Source organism: Scyliorhinus torazame, chromosome 12, assembly GCF_047496885.1.
Source record: "Scyliorhinus torazame isolate Kashiwa2021f chromosome 12, sScyTor2.1, whole genome shotgun sequence".
Taxonomy (NCBI): Eukaryota; Metazoa; Chordata; class Chondrichthyes; order Carcharhiniformes; family Scyliorhinidae; genus Scyliorhinus; species Scyliorhinus torazame.
The window spans coordinates 7,180,307-7,195,505 of NC_092718.1; the positions used below are offsets into that span (position 1 = coordinate 7,180,307).

The window sequence follows — 15,199 nt, forward strand, 5'->3', positions numbered from 1 at the left end:
CACCTTGCACTGCCCCCCAGATGTCTCGACGTGCTTCATGGCCAGTAAGAGACACGGCAGCATCGGATTGACACTCAGGATGCCGCAGACAGCAGCGGGGCGGCGGCCAGGGCGGTGCGTTGTTGTTGATGCAAGGATGAGGAAGGCCCTGAGTGGGATTGAGCAGGGGGGGGGCCCTCCGGGGATTTTTTTCCAAGGCACCTGTGTGCAAAACCAGACGGCGAACCAAGTCTAATTGTCCGGCCCAGAGCCCGCGGCCGCCATTTTCCTCTCACCTCCGCATGAACCGACTTCAGGCCGACTTCTTTCGTCACTTCCCATGGTTAGCGCATGCGCAGCAGCGATTTTAATGTGGTGACACGTGAGCCGTTCAAGTTCCCGCATGCGCCAAACCGGCCCCGCCCCCAACGTCAGGTGCCCGGCCACGCCTCCGTGATCCCCCCGCCCACGGGAAAGGTCCCGCCCCCGGTGACCGGCCACGCCCCCAGATATAGGCCACGCCCCGGCGACTGAGCCCGCCCCCGGCCACGCCCCCGGATATAGGCCACGCCCGGGCGACTGACCCCGCCCCCGGTGACCGGCCCCGCCCCCGCCGATTGTTCGGGATGGAGCCGGACGGACAACAGCTTCCCGCCTCCGAGTCCTGGCAGTCCGCACAGTTTGTGCAGCGGCACTGGCTGGCGCTCTGTTCCTTCACGGCGGCGGGTGAGAATCGCCAGCTTCTAGATATTGTCGGCGTGCGGGAGGCGCTCGGTCACCACACAGCGGGGGGGGGGAGTGAGGGAGAGGAGAGGGGGGGGAGTGAGGGAGAGGAGAGGGGGGGGAGTGAGGGAGAGGAGAGGGGGGGGAGTGAGGGAGAGGAGAGGGGGGGGAGTGAGGGAGAGGAGAGGGAGAGGAGAGGGGGGGGAGTGAGGGAGAGGAGAGGGGGGGGAGTGAGGGAGAGGAGAGGGGGGGGAGTGAGGGAGCGGAGAGGGGGGGGGAGTGAGGGAGAGGAGAGGGGGGGGAGTGAGGGAGAGGAGAGGGGGGGGAGTGAGGGAGAGGAGAGGGGGGGGAGTGAGGGAGCGGAGAGGGGGGGGGAGTGAGGGAGAGGAGAGGGGGGGGAGTGAGGGAGAGGAGGGGGGGGGAGTGAGGGAGAGGAGAGGGGGGGGGAGTGAGGGAGAGGAGAGGGGGGGAGTGAGGGAGAGGAGAGGGGGGGGAGTGAGGGAGAGGAGAGGGGGGGAGTGAGGGAGAGGAGAGGGGGGGGAGTGAGGGAGAGGAGAGGGGGGGAGTGAGGGAGAGGAGGGGGGGGGAGTGAGGGAGAGGAGAGGGGGGGGGAGTGAGGGAGAGGAGAGGGGGGGAGTGAGGGAGCGGAGAGGGGGGGGCGAGTGAGGGAGAGGAGAGGGGGGGGCGAGTGAGGGAGAGGAGAGGGGGGGGGCGAGTGAGGGAGAGGAGAGGGGGGGGGCGAGTGAGGGAGAGGAGAGGGGGGGGCGAGTGAGGGAGAGGAGAGGGGGGGGCGAGTGAGGGAGAGGAGAGGGGGGGGCGAGTGAGGGAGAGGAGAGGGGGGGGGCGAGTGAGGGAGAGGAGAGGGGGGGGCGAGTGAGGGAGAGGAGAGGGGGGGAGTGAGGGAGCGGAGAGGGGGGGGCGAGTGAGGGAGAGGAGAGGGGGGGGCGAGTGAGGGAGAGGAGAGGGGGGGGGCGAGTGAGGGAGAGGAGAGGGGGGGGCGAGTGAGGGAGAGGAGAGGGGGGGGGCGAGTGAGGGAGAGGAGAGGGGGGGGCGAGTGAGGGAGAGGAGAGGGGGGGGCGAGTGAGGGAGAGGAGAGGGGGGGGCGAGTGAGGGAGAGGAGAGGGGGGGGCGAGTGAGGGAGAGGAGAGGGGGGGGCGAGTGAGGGAGAGGAGAGGGGGGGGCGAGTGAGGGAGAGGAGAGGGGGGGGCGAGTGAGGGAGAGGAGAGGGGGGGGGCGAGTGAGGGAGAGGAGAGGGGGGCGGCGAGTGAGGGAGAGGAGAGGGGGCGAGTGTTGGGAGTGGGGAGGGGCGAGTGAGGGAGAGGGGAGGGGGGAAGTGAGGGAGAGGGGAGGGGGGAAGTGAGGGAGAGGGGAGGGGGGAAGTGAGGGAGAGGGGAGGGGGGAAGTGAGGGAGAGGAGAGGGGGGAAGTGAGGGAGAGGAGGGGGGTGGGGGGGAGTGAGGGAGAGGAGAAGGCAATTTGACCCTTAGGAAGAGCACCCTACCCAAGCCCCCACCTAACCCCGTAACCCCAACTAAACGTTTTTGGACTCTTACCGTTCCTCAAACAAACAAAGGGCTTTGATAGAATACATGAGACTGTATTCCTAATGGAGAGTTTGTAACCAGAAGGCAAATGAACATGTAATGAAATGAATGAAAATGAATATGGGGTGAAATGAGAATTTTTTTTAAAGCAGAATGATTAAGATCAAAAGTGCCTTAAAGGGAGGAAGTAGATGCAACTTCCAACAACAATGTGTTATATTGCCTTGGTCTGCTTTAAAAGCCAGCTATTTCGCCCTGTGCTCAACCAGCCCCTAATTTAGTTTACCCCCCTGATTCCCATTGCCTCCAGTTTGCTGGGGCTCCTTGATACTGCATTCAGTCAAATGCTGCCTTGATGTCAAGGGCAGTCACTCTTAACAACTCTGGAGTTCAGCTCTTTTGTCCATGTTTGAACAAAGGCTGACGTGAGGTAAGGAGCTGAGTGACCCTGGCGGAACCCAAACTGACTCTTCATGAGCAGATTATTACGAAGCAGCTGCCTCTTGAGAGCACTGTTGATGACCCTTTCCATCACTATTGATGATCGAGGGTAAACTGATGGGACAGTAATTCATAGAATTTACAGAGCAGAAGGAGGCCATTCAGCCCATCGAGTCTGCACCGGCTCTTGGAAAGAGCACCCTACCGAAGCCCACCCCTCCACCCTATCCCCATAACCCCTTAACCCAGTAACCACACCCAACACTAAGGGCAATTTTGGACACAGGACAATTTAACATGGCCAATCCACCTAACCTGCACATCTCCGGAGCACCCGGAGGAAACCCACGCAGACACGGGGAGGACGTGCAGACACCGCACAGACAGTGACCCAAGCCAGGAATCGAACCTGCGACCCTGGAGCTGTGAAGCAATTGTGCTATCCACTATGCTACCGTGCTGCCCCTGGATGCCCAGTCTTGAGTTGCTAGATCTGTTCAAAGTCTATTCCATTTGGCATGATGGAGGTGCCACATAACACGGCATGTGAAGGCGGGACTTTGTCTCCTGTGCGATGTCTCCTACTGTTAGTGCCATGGACAGATGCATCTATGGCAGGCAGGCTGGTGAGGATGAGGTTAAGTATGTTGAACCAAGGAGACCAATGGTTCACTGTCTAAGTTGGTGTCATCTCCTATGTGATGATAAACCAAATCTTGATTTGCAAAAAGGGCCATGGGCTGTGACTAATTGGATTACTCTTTAGAGTTGGCAAGGGCACAGTGACTTTCTTTTGTGCTGTATTATTTTATTATGACTTAGCCCAGCAGAGTTTATAATGAAAAAGACTCGTTCTCCTAAATTGTGGAAGCTGAAATGCCTTGGGTATTGATTTGCTGAGCTCGAAGTGGGAAGTGTAATGGGAGGGTCTCTGTAAAATGAGTCAGTCTTTTAAACTCACCATCCTCACAACTGCTTTGTGGGCAGCAGGGGTAGCACAGTGGTTAGCACAGTTGCATCACAGCTCCAGGGTCCCAGGTTCGATTCCTGGCTGGGTCACTGTCTGTGCGGAGTCTGCACATCCTCCCCGTGTCTGTGTGGGTTTCCTCCAGGTGCTCCAGTTTCCTCCCACAGTCCAAAGATGTGCAGGTTAGGTGGATTGGCCATGCTAAATTGCCCTTAGTGTCCAAATAGTTTAAGTGGGGGATAGGGTGGATACGTGGGCTTGAGTAGGGTGCTCTTTGTAAGGGCCGGTGCAGACTCGATGGGCTGACTGGCCTCCTGCACTGTAAATTCTATGATCTGTTTAGACCCATGGGTAGCACAGTGGGTAGGACTGTTGTTTCACAGCTCCAGGGTCCCAGCTTCGATTCCCGGCTTGGGTCACTGTCTGTGCGGAGTCTGGACGTTCTCCCTGTGTCTGAGGTGATGATGCAGCTGTACAAAACTTTGGTAAGGCCACATTTGGAGTACTGTGTACAGTTCTGGTCGCCTCATTTTAGGAAGGATGTGGAAGCTTTGGAAAAGGTGCAAAGGAGATTTACCAGAATGATGCCTGGAATGGAGAGTAGGTCTTACGAGGAAAGGTTGAGGGGTGCTAGGCCTTTTCTCATTAGAACGGAGAAGGATGAGGGGCGACTTGATAGAGGTTTATAAGATGATCTGGGGAATAGATAGAGTAGACAGTCAGAGACTTTTTCCCCGGGTGGAACAACCCATTACAAGGGGACATAAATTTAAGGTGGAAGATATAGGAGGGATATCAGAGGTAGGTTCTTTACCCAGAGAGTAGTGGGGACATGGAATGCACTGCCTGTGGAAGTAGTTGAGTCAGAAACATTAGGGACCTTCAAGCAGCTATTGGATAGGTAGATGGATTACGGTAAAATTATATAGTGTAGATTTATTTGTTCTTAAGGGCAGCACGGTAGCATTGTGAAAGCAGAATTGCTTCAAAGCTCCAGGGTCCCAGGTTCGATTCCGGCTTGGATCAGTGTCTGTGCGGAGTCTGCACGTCCTCCCCGTGTCTGCGTGGGTTTCCTCCGGGTGCTCCGGTTTCCTCCCACAAGTCCAAAGATGTGCAGGTTAGGTGAATTGGCCAATGATAAATTGCCCTTAATGTCCAAAGTTGCCCTTGGTGTTGGGTGGAGGTGTTGAGTTTGGGTAGGGTGCTCTTTCCAGGAGCCGGTGCAGACTCAAAGGGCCGAATGGCCTCCTGCACTGTAAATTCGATGATAATCTATGATTAATCTAGGACAAAGGTTCGGCACAACATCGTGGGCCGAAGGGCCTGTTCTGTGCTGTATTTTCTATGTTCTATGTCTGTGTGGGTTTCCTCCGGGTGCTCCGGTTTCCTCCCACAAGTCACGAAAGACATGCTGATTGGTAATTTGGACATTCTGAATTCTCTCGCTGTGTACCCGAACAGGCGCCGGAATGTGGTGACTAGGGGATTTTCACAATAACTTCATTGCAGTGTTAATGTAAGCCTACTTGTGACGAAGATAATTAAAATTAATTGAAACCCCACAGCATTTGGTGCAAATTTAATTCTACTCGGCTGGTGTGACGGTTAGAGAAAGATGTAATCTTGAGTTAGGATTAAAGACTAAAAAGAGTTGTACCCTACATTTGACACCAGATAACACTGACTGAGAAGTGATGAGCACAAAGATAATTTACTTCAAATATTAAATGATCAAACCAGATTGTTTCCTCACTTCCCTTCTGTATTCTGCGTGTCAATCCGTTACCCTGCATGGCCGTAATCTGGTGATGTTGAAACCTGGAGGCTGGGAGCAGGGTGATGGCAACATATTTGGAATCTTCTAGCATTAGGATCCAGATTTGTATCCAATTAAAACAGTAAGTAGCTTTGTAATGAGGGAGAGGAGGACAAGGTTTTCCTGATGTATAACCTTTCAATATGTTGCTTTATTGTTGGTTTGTACTCCTGGTTTTTCGATTAAACAAATATTGGGCAATGTTGTTTTCTTTGCTTTGGTTTAATTCGCTTGCAGATAATAGAAAACAGCAGTTGTTCCCACTGATCTGATTTTAAGTGGAATTAAGAGGTTTTAATTCCTTGTTTTTGTCTTCGACGGTTGGTTCTGTTATCAGCTGTAGCTGTTAGTGGCCGAACAATTTTGAAGTCCTTCAATCCATGGTATCCAGTGGTTCTTTTCCAATGACCTGGAATCCTATTTGTTGCCCATAACCTACCTGGTTCCTTCTTGAAACTTGAGGTTTCTTGTTCCTCCAGATGCAGATTGTGCAATGTTTCTGGATGAGATGGAGAAACAGCTTCATGTACATAACCCCAATATTGGATATGATATATTGTCACGTGTACCGAGGTACAGTGAAAAGTATTGTTCTCCATACAGTCCGGACTGATCGTTCTAAACATGGAAAAAATACAGAACATACGATAAATACACAAAGTTAATACATAGACATTGGTTGAGCATACAGAGTGTAGTGCTACTCAGTAAAGCAGATGTGTGACGAGATCAGTTCAGTCCATAAGATGGTCATTCAGGAGTCTGGTAACAGCGGGGAAGAAGCTGTTTTTGATACTGTTAGTTTGTGTTCTCAGACCTTTGTATCTCCTGCCCGATGGTAGAGGTTGGAAGAGAGAATGCCCCGGGTGGGAGGGGTCTTTGATTATGCTGCCCACTTTCCCAAGGCAGCGGGAGGTGTAGACAGAGTCATTGGATGGGAGGCAGTTTTGCGTGATGGACTGGGCTGAATTTGTATCTGTAGAAGTTGTGTAGAATATACAATGCAGACACAAGTCTTGGTGTTTATAATCCACACGTATCTCCTCCCATTCACTTCACCTCGTGTCAGCCGTTAAGTTTATCAGTTACTCCCTTTTCTCTTACGTACTTATCTAGTTTCCTTCTGAAGTATCTAACTTTCCTTCAATTCCTGTGGTAGCCCATGTCGCATTCCACCCCCTCATCTGTATCCCAATCCTCTCTGACTTGATTGGTGAATGCCAATCGCAATGCTGTTGAATACCAAGGGGAGGTAATTAGATTCTCTTGTTGGTCACTACCTGGCACTTGTGGTATAAATGTTACTTGTGATTTAGCAGTCCAAGCATGAATGTTGCCTGGATCCTACTGCATGCAGGTATCTGTTCCTTCACAGTGCCAGGGACCCAGGTTCGATTCCCGGCTTCGGTCACTGTCTGTGCAGAGTCTGCATGTCTCCCCGTATCTGTGTGGATTTCCTCTGGGTGCTCCGGTTTCCTCCAACAAGTCCCGAAAGACGTGCCAAAACGCTATTTAGAAAGATAAGAGCCCATGGTGTTGGGGGTAGTATATTAGCATGGATAGAGGTTTGGCTAACTGGTAGAAAACAGATTTGGGATAAGAAGGGCATTTTCAGCATGGCAACCTGTAACTAGTGGGGTGCCACAGAGATCAGTCTTGGGGCCACGATTATTTACAATATATATTAATCACTTGGAAGAAGGAAGTGAATGCCAAGGTTGCGGGTGACCCAAAAATAGGTGAGAACAGTACAGTGCAGTACAGGCCCTTCGGCCCTCAATGTTGTGCCGACCTGTGAAACCAATCTAAAGCCCATCTACACTATTCCCTTATCATCCATATGTTTATCCAATGACCATTTAAAAGCCCTTAATGTTGGCCAGTCCACTACTGTTGCAGGCAGGGCATTCCACGCCCTTACTACTCTCGGAGAAAAAAACCTACCTCTGACATCTGTCATATCTATCTCACCTCAATTTAAAGCTATGGCCCCTCGTGCTAGCCATCACCATCTGAGGAAAAAGGCTCTCACTGTCCACCTTATCTAATCCTCTGATCACCTTGTATGCCTCAATTAAGGCAAGTGGTGAGGATGACAGAGTCTACAGAGGGGTATAGACAGGTTAGGTGAGTGGGCAAAAACTTGGCAGATGGAATATAATGTAGGAAAATGTGAAGTTCTGCACATTGGTAGGAAGAATAAATGAGAAGACTGCAGAAAGCTGGAGGACAGAGGGGTTTAGGGGGTCCTGGTGCATAAATCACAACAAGCTTGAATGCCAAGTTCAGCAGCTAATAGAGAAGGTAATAGGAATGTTGGCCTTTATTTCAAAGGGAATGGAGTATAAACATAGGAAGTCTTGCTGAAACTATACAAGGCTCGAGTTAGACCACACCTGGAATACTGAACAGTTTTGGTCCCCTTATCTAAAATATTCTGGCAGTGGAGACAGTCCAGAGAAGGTTCACTGGGTTGATCCCGGGTACGGAGGGGTTTTCTGACGAGGGGAGGTTGAGTAGGTTGGGCCTGTACTTGTTGGAGTTTGGAAGAATGAGAGGTAACCTTCGTGGGACATATAGGATTCTCGGGGGGTTTGACAGGGTAGATACTGAGAGGTTGCTTTCCCTATGGGAGAGTCTAGGTTCAGAGGGCATAGTCTCAGGGTAAGGGTTTGCCCATAGTAGACCGAGGTGAGGAGGAATTTCTTCTCAGAGGGTAGTGAATCTGTGCATTCTTTACTGTAGAGAGCTGTAGGAGGACTGGGTTAAGTATGTTCAAGGTTAAGAGAGACAGATTTTTAATCTGTAAGGGAATCATGGGAATAAAGCAGGAAAGTGGAGTTGAGAATTCTCAAACCAGATCAGTCATGATCTCATTGAAAGTAGATGGGCCGAATGGCCTACTTCTGCTCCTGCATCTTCTGAGAAGGCTTTCCCACCGTTAGGAGCCTAGGGATGAAGCATTCAAAGGTGGAAACATACAGACTCTGCAATTCTCGTTTGTTACAAGAGGAAACCAAAGATATCTTTTGCAGATGAAGCCATAGAAACCCTGTTTAATCAGGCTTATTGGTTCACCTGCTCAAATATACATCTGAGAACGAGCGGTACCAATTCAACCATGTCAAGAATGTATAACAGAGCTGGAAAGTACACTGCAATGCCCTGTTGCAGACGGTCTGCGTGCGAAGCAAGTAGTTGAAATGCTATTTGGTTACCGATACAAATCAAAAACTCATCTGCCATCTTAAACTAAAAGCTCAGACCTCAATTTATGGAAATATTGGATTTTTTTATTGGCATGTGTACTGAGGTACAGTGGAAATTAGTTTTCTGCGAGCAGCTCAAACAGATTATTTAGTACATGAAAATAACATAAAATAAAAAGAAAATACATAACAAGGCAACACAAGGTACACTATGTGAATACATAGACACCAGCATCGGATGAAGCATACAGGGTGTAGTGTTAATGAGGTCAGTCCATAAGAGGGTCATTTAGGAGTCTGGTAACAGCGGGAAAGAAGCTGTTTTTGAATCTGTTTGTGCGTGTTCTCAAGAGTGTCTGTGCTGTTAATCTGCAAGAACAACTCCACTAGTCCCATTCCCCAAATTTCTACTCTTCAGCTGCTTATTCACTGCTCCTTTGGAAGCCAGAATTGAACCTGGCTCCAGCACACACTCAGGCTCTGTATTCCAGATCCTAATTACTCACCATGTTTTTTCCCCAAATGTCTGTTACCGTTGATGCTCTTGCCATTCATCTTATTTTGATGCTCTGAGACAAAGGATCCACATGTGAAATATTCAGACGGGGCTTCCCAAACTCGTGTCGCAACCACTGGGATCACAAGACGAAATAGCTGCTTGGAGTTTGGACAGTTTTTTGGCAGCAACAGGGCCCCTTTGAATGCTTCTCTTCTCTTTCCTTTGTTGCCAATGAGGCTGCTCACTATCACCCGATTGTTGCTGCATAAACGTCCCAGGTAAGCGTTCAGTTTATTTGAAGAAACTGCCTTTTCATCAACTCGCCCCATGATCAACAGCTGAGGCCTCATACCCACCCAACTGTGCCCTCCCCGACCAGCAACACCCATACCCTCTCCACCGCTGACTCTCGTGTGTCTCCCTCCCGCCGCCGACTCTCGTGTGTCTCTCTTCCCACCCCACCCCCCCCACACTCCCGCCGCCGGCACCCCCCCCGCCCGCCGGTGCCCCCCGCCCGCCAGCCCTCGCCGCCGCCCGCCGGCCCTCGCCGGCGCCCCCCGCCCGCAGGCCCTCGCCGGCGCCCGCCGCTGCCCCTCGCGGGTGCCCCACCCCTTTCCCCGCCGCCGCCCCTCGCGGGTGCCCCACCCCTTTCCCCGCCGCTGCCCCTCGCGGGTGCCCCACCCCTTTCCCCGCCGCCGCCCCTCGCGGGTGCCCCACCCCTTTCCCCGCCGCCGCCCCTCGCGGGTGCCCCACCCCTTTCCCCGCCGCCGCCCCTCGCGGGTGCCCCACCCCTTTCCCCACCGCCGCCCCTCGCGGGTGCCCCACCCCTTCCCCCGCCGACAGCTCTCGTTTGGTTTGTGAGTGAGAAACCTGGTGTGAAACAACTGTGCTAATGAGGATAATTACAAAGGAATGGGCTGGACAAGGAATTTAGCAGAAAAGACAAATGATCGGCAAAGGCAGGCGTTCATGAAAATAATTTATTTTTAAAAATAAATTTAGAGTACCCAATTCTTTTTTTCCCAATTAAGGGGCAATTTAGCGTGGCCAATCCACCTGGCCCTGCACATCTTTTTGGGTTGTGGAGGTGAGACCCACGCAGACACGGGGAGAATGTGCAAAGTCCACGTGGACAGTGACCCGGGATCGAACCTGGGTCCTCGGCGCTTTGAACATGAAAATAATTAATGACTCACAACAAAGATATATCCCTGTGAGGAAGAAGGATTCTAGGAAGGGAATAAATCGTCCCTGGTTAACCAAGAATGTGAATGATAGTATTAAACTGAAAGAAAAAACGTTCAACGTAGCAAAGATTCATTAGTATGCCAGAGGATTGGAAAGTTTTAAAACCAAACAAAGGATGACCAAAACAATACGAGAGCGATAATGAGAGTAAGCGAGAAGTAATATAAAAACGGACAGTAAGAGCTTCCTTAAATACATAAAAAGATAGTGAATGTGGTCCCTTCGAGAACCCTAACCCTAATATTGGGGAACAGTCTTCACTAAAAGCAATCCAAAAATACCAATCAAGGAGCAAAAAGGTGGGAGGAAATAAATGCAACAGCTATCACTGGAGAAAAAGTACTCGGGAAATTAATGGAGCTAAAGGTGGATAAGTCCCCTGTCCCACCTTTTTGCTCCTTGATTGGTATTTTTGGATTGCTTTTAGTGAAGACTGTCGGAAAGTATTTATTTAACTCTCTGCCATTTCCTGTTCCCCATTATTAGGTCCTAAGATATTAAAGGAAGTAGCTATGCAAATCTTCCAAGAATCCTTAAATTCTGGAAAAGTCCCAGAGGATTAGAAAACTGCCAATGTTACACCATTATTCAAAATAGGAGGGAGGCAAAATCCGGTAACCTCGGGCAGTTGGTCTAATATCTGTCATTTAGAGTCCATTATAAAGGATGTAATAGCAGAGCATTTAGAAATGCATAATATAGGGCAGCACAGTGGTCAGCATTGCTGCCTCAAGGCGCCGAGGTCCCAGGTTCGATCCCGGCTCTGGGTCACTGTCCTTGGGGAGTTTTCACATTCTCCCGTGTTTGCGTGGGTTTCGCCCCCACAACCCAAAGATGTGCAGGACAGCTGGATTGGCCACGCTAATTGCCCGTAATTGGAGAAAATGAATTGGGTACACTAAAAAATTTTTTTTTAAAAGAAATGCATAATATAAGCAGAGCCAGCACTGCTTCATGAAGGGGAAATCATGCTTGACTAATTTATTAGAGATCTTTTGAGGTGGTGACGAGCAGGTTAGATAAAGAAGAACCAGTAGCTATAATATACTTGGATTTTCAAAAAGCATTCGATAAGGTGCCACACAAAAGGCTATTTAAAAAGATATGAGCCCATGGTGTTGGGGGTAGTATATTAGCATGGATAGAGGATTGGCTAACTAATAGAAAACAGATTTGGGATAAGAAGGGCATTTTCAGCATTGCAACCTGTAACCAGTGGGGTACCACAGAGATCAGTCTTGGGGCCACGATTATTTACAATATATATTAATCACTTGGAAGAAGGAAGTGAATGCCAAGGTTGCGGGTGACCCAAAAATAGGTGAGAACAGTACAGTGCAGTACATGCCCTTCGGCCCTCAATGTTGTGCCGACCTGTGAAACCAATCTAAAGCCCATCTACACTATTCCCTTATCATCCATATGTTTATCCAATAACCATTTAAAAGCCCTTAATGTTGGCCAGTCCACTACTGTTGCAGGCAGGGCATTCCACGCCCTTACTACTCTCGGAGAAAAAAACCTACCTCTGACATCTGTCTTATATCTATCTCACCTCAATTTAAAGCTATGGCCCCTCGTGCTAGCCATCACCATCTGAGGAAAAAGGCTCTCACTGTCCACCTTATCTAATCCTCTGATCACCTTGTATGCCTCAATTAAGGCAAGTGGTGAGGATGACAGAGTCTACAGAGGGGTATAGACAGGTTAGGTGAGTGGGCAAAAACTTGGCAGATGGAATATAATGTAGGAAAATGTGAAGTTCTGCACATTGGTAGGAAGAATAAATGAGAAGACGGCAGAAAGCTGGAGGACAGAGGGGTTTAGGGGGTCCTGGTGCATAAATCACAACAAGCTTGAATGCCAAGTTCAGCAGCTAATAGAGAAGGTAATAGGAATGTTGGCCTTTATTTCAAAGGGAATGGAGTATAAACATAGGGAAGTCTTGCTGAAACTATACAAGGCTCGAGTTAGACCACACCTGGAATACTGAACAGTTTTGGTCCCCTTATCTAAAATATTCTGGCAGTGGAGACAGTCCAGAGAAGGTTCACTGGGTTGATCCCGGGTACGGAGGGATTTTCTGACGAGGGGAGGTTGAGTAGGTTGGGCCTGTACTTGTTGGAGTTTGGAAGAATGAGAGGTAACCTTCGTGGGACATATAGGATTCTCGGGGGGTTTGACAGGGTAGATACTGAGAGGTTGCTTTCCCTATGGGAGAGTCTAGGTTCAGAGGGCATAGTCTCAGGGTAAGGGTTCGCCCATTTAAGACAGAGATGAGGAGGAATTTCTTCTCAGAGGGTAGTGAATCTGTGAATTCTTTACTGCAGAGAGCTGTAGGAGGACTGGGTTAAGTATGTTCAAGGTTAAGAGAGACAGATGTTTAATAGATTTAAAGGGAATCTAGGATTATGGGGATAAGGCAGGAAAGTGGAGTTGAGAATTCTCATAAAATCAGTCATGATCTCATTGAATGCCGGAGCAGACTCGATGGGCCGAATGGCCTACTTCTGCTCCTGCATCTTCTGAGAAGGCTTTCCCACGTGCAGGAGCCTCGGGATGAAGCATTCAAAGGTGGAAACATACAGACTCTGCAATTCCCGTTTGTTACAAGAGGAAACCAAAGATATCTTTTTTTTTTTAAAATACTTTTTATTGGCATTTCTTGGCCTCGAACAGGTTTTGGAACAGACCGACAGACTGACCCCAAGTATCCAGGAAGCCTTCCTCTGACCTTCGGGTGGCGTACTTAATCTTCTCCAGGTGGAGAAATTCCGAGAGGTCAGCGAGCCAGTCTGGAGCTTTGGGTGGTGCTGCCGATCGCCAGCCGAGCAGGATTCTCCGGCGTGCGATTAGGGAAGTGAAAGCGAGGGCGTTGGCCCCCTTCCCCATGTGTAGCTCTGGCTGCTCCGATACCTTGAAGATTGACACTATTGGGCATGGCTTCACCCTCACCCCCACACCCTTGGACATTGCCTCGGAGAAGGCCGTCCAGAACCCAGCAAGCTTGGGGCAAGCCCAAAACATGTGGGTGTGGTTGGCCGGGCCCCTCTGGCACCGCTCACATTTGTCCTCCACCTCCGGGAAGAACCTGCTCATTCGGGTTCTGGTCAGGTGCGCTCTGTGCACCACTTTGAGCTGCATTAGGCTTAGCCCTGCGCAGGAGTTCACCCTGCTCAGTGCTTCGCTCCAGAGTCCCCATCCTACCTCTGTCCCCAGTTCGTCCTCCCATTTTTGTCTGATCTCGTCCAGTGGAGTCCGGGCTCTGTCCAGAAGCTGTCCGTATATTTTCCCACATAGTCTCCCCCCCCCCCCCTTCCCGTTGCTTGTGCCTATCAGGTCCTCTAGTAGTGTGCTTTCTGGGGCCCCAGGGTACCCCACTGTCTCTTTGCGGAGGAAGTGTTTTATTTGGAGGTGTCTCATTTCCTGTCCTTTTGCTAGCCTCCACTTCCTTGTCAGTTCGTCTAGTGTCGCCAGTCTGTGCCCTACATAGAAGTCCCCGACCGTCAGTGTGGCTCTGTCCCGCCTCCATCTTTTGAAGGTGGTATCTAGCATGGGGGGAATCTTTGATTGCCGCAGATGAGGGCCATGGGGGACATTTTAGTTATCCCGAAGTGTTGTCTGAGCTGGGTCCATGTTCTCAGCGTGGCCGCCAGCACTGGGCTTGTGTATCTTGTTGAGGGGGATGGGAGTTTTAGAAAAAGGCCTTTGGGATGAAGATCGCAATCTAAACAGGAAGCGGAACCTTGGCAGTACGTTCATCTTGATCGTCTGCACTCTCCCCGCCAGGGAGAGTGGGAGTGAGCCCCACCTTTGAAGGTCTCTTCTTACTTCCTCCACCAGGCTGGTCAGGTTCCACTTGTGGATCTGTATCCAGTCTCTGGCTATCTGGATCCCCAGGTAGCGGAATCTGTTCTGGGCTGTTTTGAACGGGAGCCCCTCCAGCTCTCTCCCTCCCCCGTTTGGGTTCACTGGGAATGCCTCGCTTTTGCCCAGGTTAAGTTTGTAGCCCGAGAATGTTCCAAACTCTTTCAGCATTTGCAGTATTGCCTTCAGTCCTTCCTTTGGCTTCGAGACATAGAGGAGCAGGTCACCTGCATAGAGTGAGACTCTGTGCTCTCTGTCTCCTCTCCGGATTCCCTTCCAGCTTTTCGCGTCCCGCAGGGCTATCCCCAGGGGTTCGATGGCTAGCGCGAACAAGAGTGGGGACAGGGGGCAGCCCTGTCTTGTTCCCCTCTGTAGCTGGAAGTATTTAGAGCTGGTGGTGTTAGTTCGGACGCTCGCTTTGGGAGCGTTGTACAAGAGCCTCACCCAGGCGGTGAATCCCGCTCCTAGCCCAAAACGTTCCAGTACCTCGAGGAGGTATTTCCATTCGACTCTGTCGAAGGCCTTTTCTGCGTCCAGGGAGACGATCACCTCTGGTGTTCTCTCCCCAGAGGGGGTCATTATTACGTTCAGCAGCCGCCTGATGTTCGCTGTGAGCTGCCTACCCTTGACAAAGCCGGTTTGGTCCTCTGCGACCACCTCTGGTACGCAGCCCTCCAGCCTTTTGGCCAGGACCTTTGCGAGTATTTTCGCATCCACGTTCAGCAGTGAAATGGGTCTGTATGATCCAAAGATATCTTTTGCAGATGAAGCCATAGAAACCCTGTTTAATCAGGCTTATTGGTTCACCTGCTCAAATATACATCTGAGAACGAGCGGTACCAATTTCAACCATGTCAAGAATGTATAACAGCTGGAAAGTACACTGCAATGCCCTGTTGCAGACGGT

At 50.7% G+C, this 15,199-nt stretch overlaps 2 protein-coding genes across 6 annotated transcripts in view; one reads left to right on the forward strand and one right to left on the reverse strand.

The window, feature by feature from the left end:
- Positions 1 to 409, reverse strand: part of LOC140387370 (lactase-like protein) — a 113,206-nt gene extending 112,797 nt beyond the window's left edge. For 4 of the 5 annotated variants that reach the window (XM_072470362.1, XM_072470364.1, XM_072470360.1 and 1 more), the window contains exon 1: positions 276 to 409. The gene's annotated coding sequence lies outside the window, so the exon portion shown is untranslated. The other variant, XM_072470361.1, reaches the window with a different exon arrangement.
- A 148-nt stretch (positions 410 to 557) lies between these two features.
- The window catches only part of LOC140387373 (retinol dehydrogenase 12-like), a 61,238-nt gene continuing 46,596 nt past the window's right edge, over positions 558 to 15,199 (forward strand). Inside the window, exon 1 of the mRNA XM_072470376.1 lies at positions 558 to 705. Coding sequence (XP_072326477.1) covers positions 606 to 705 — 100 coding nt within the window. The 5' untranslated portion in view covers positions 558 to 605. The remainder of the gene's footprint in view (positions 706 to 15,199) is intronic.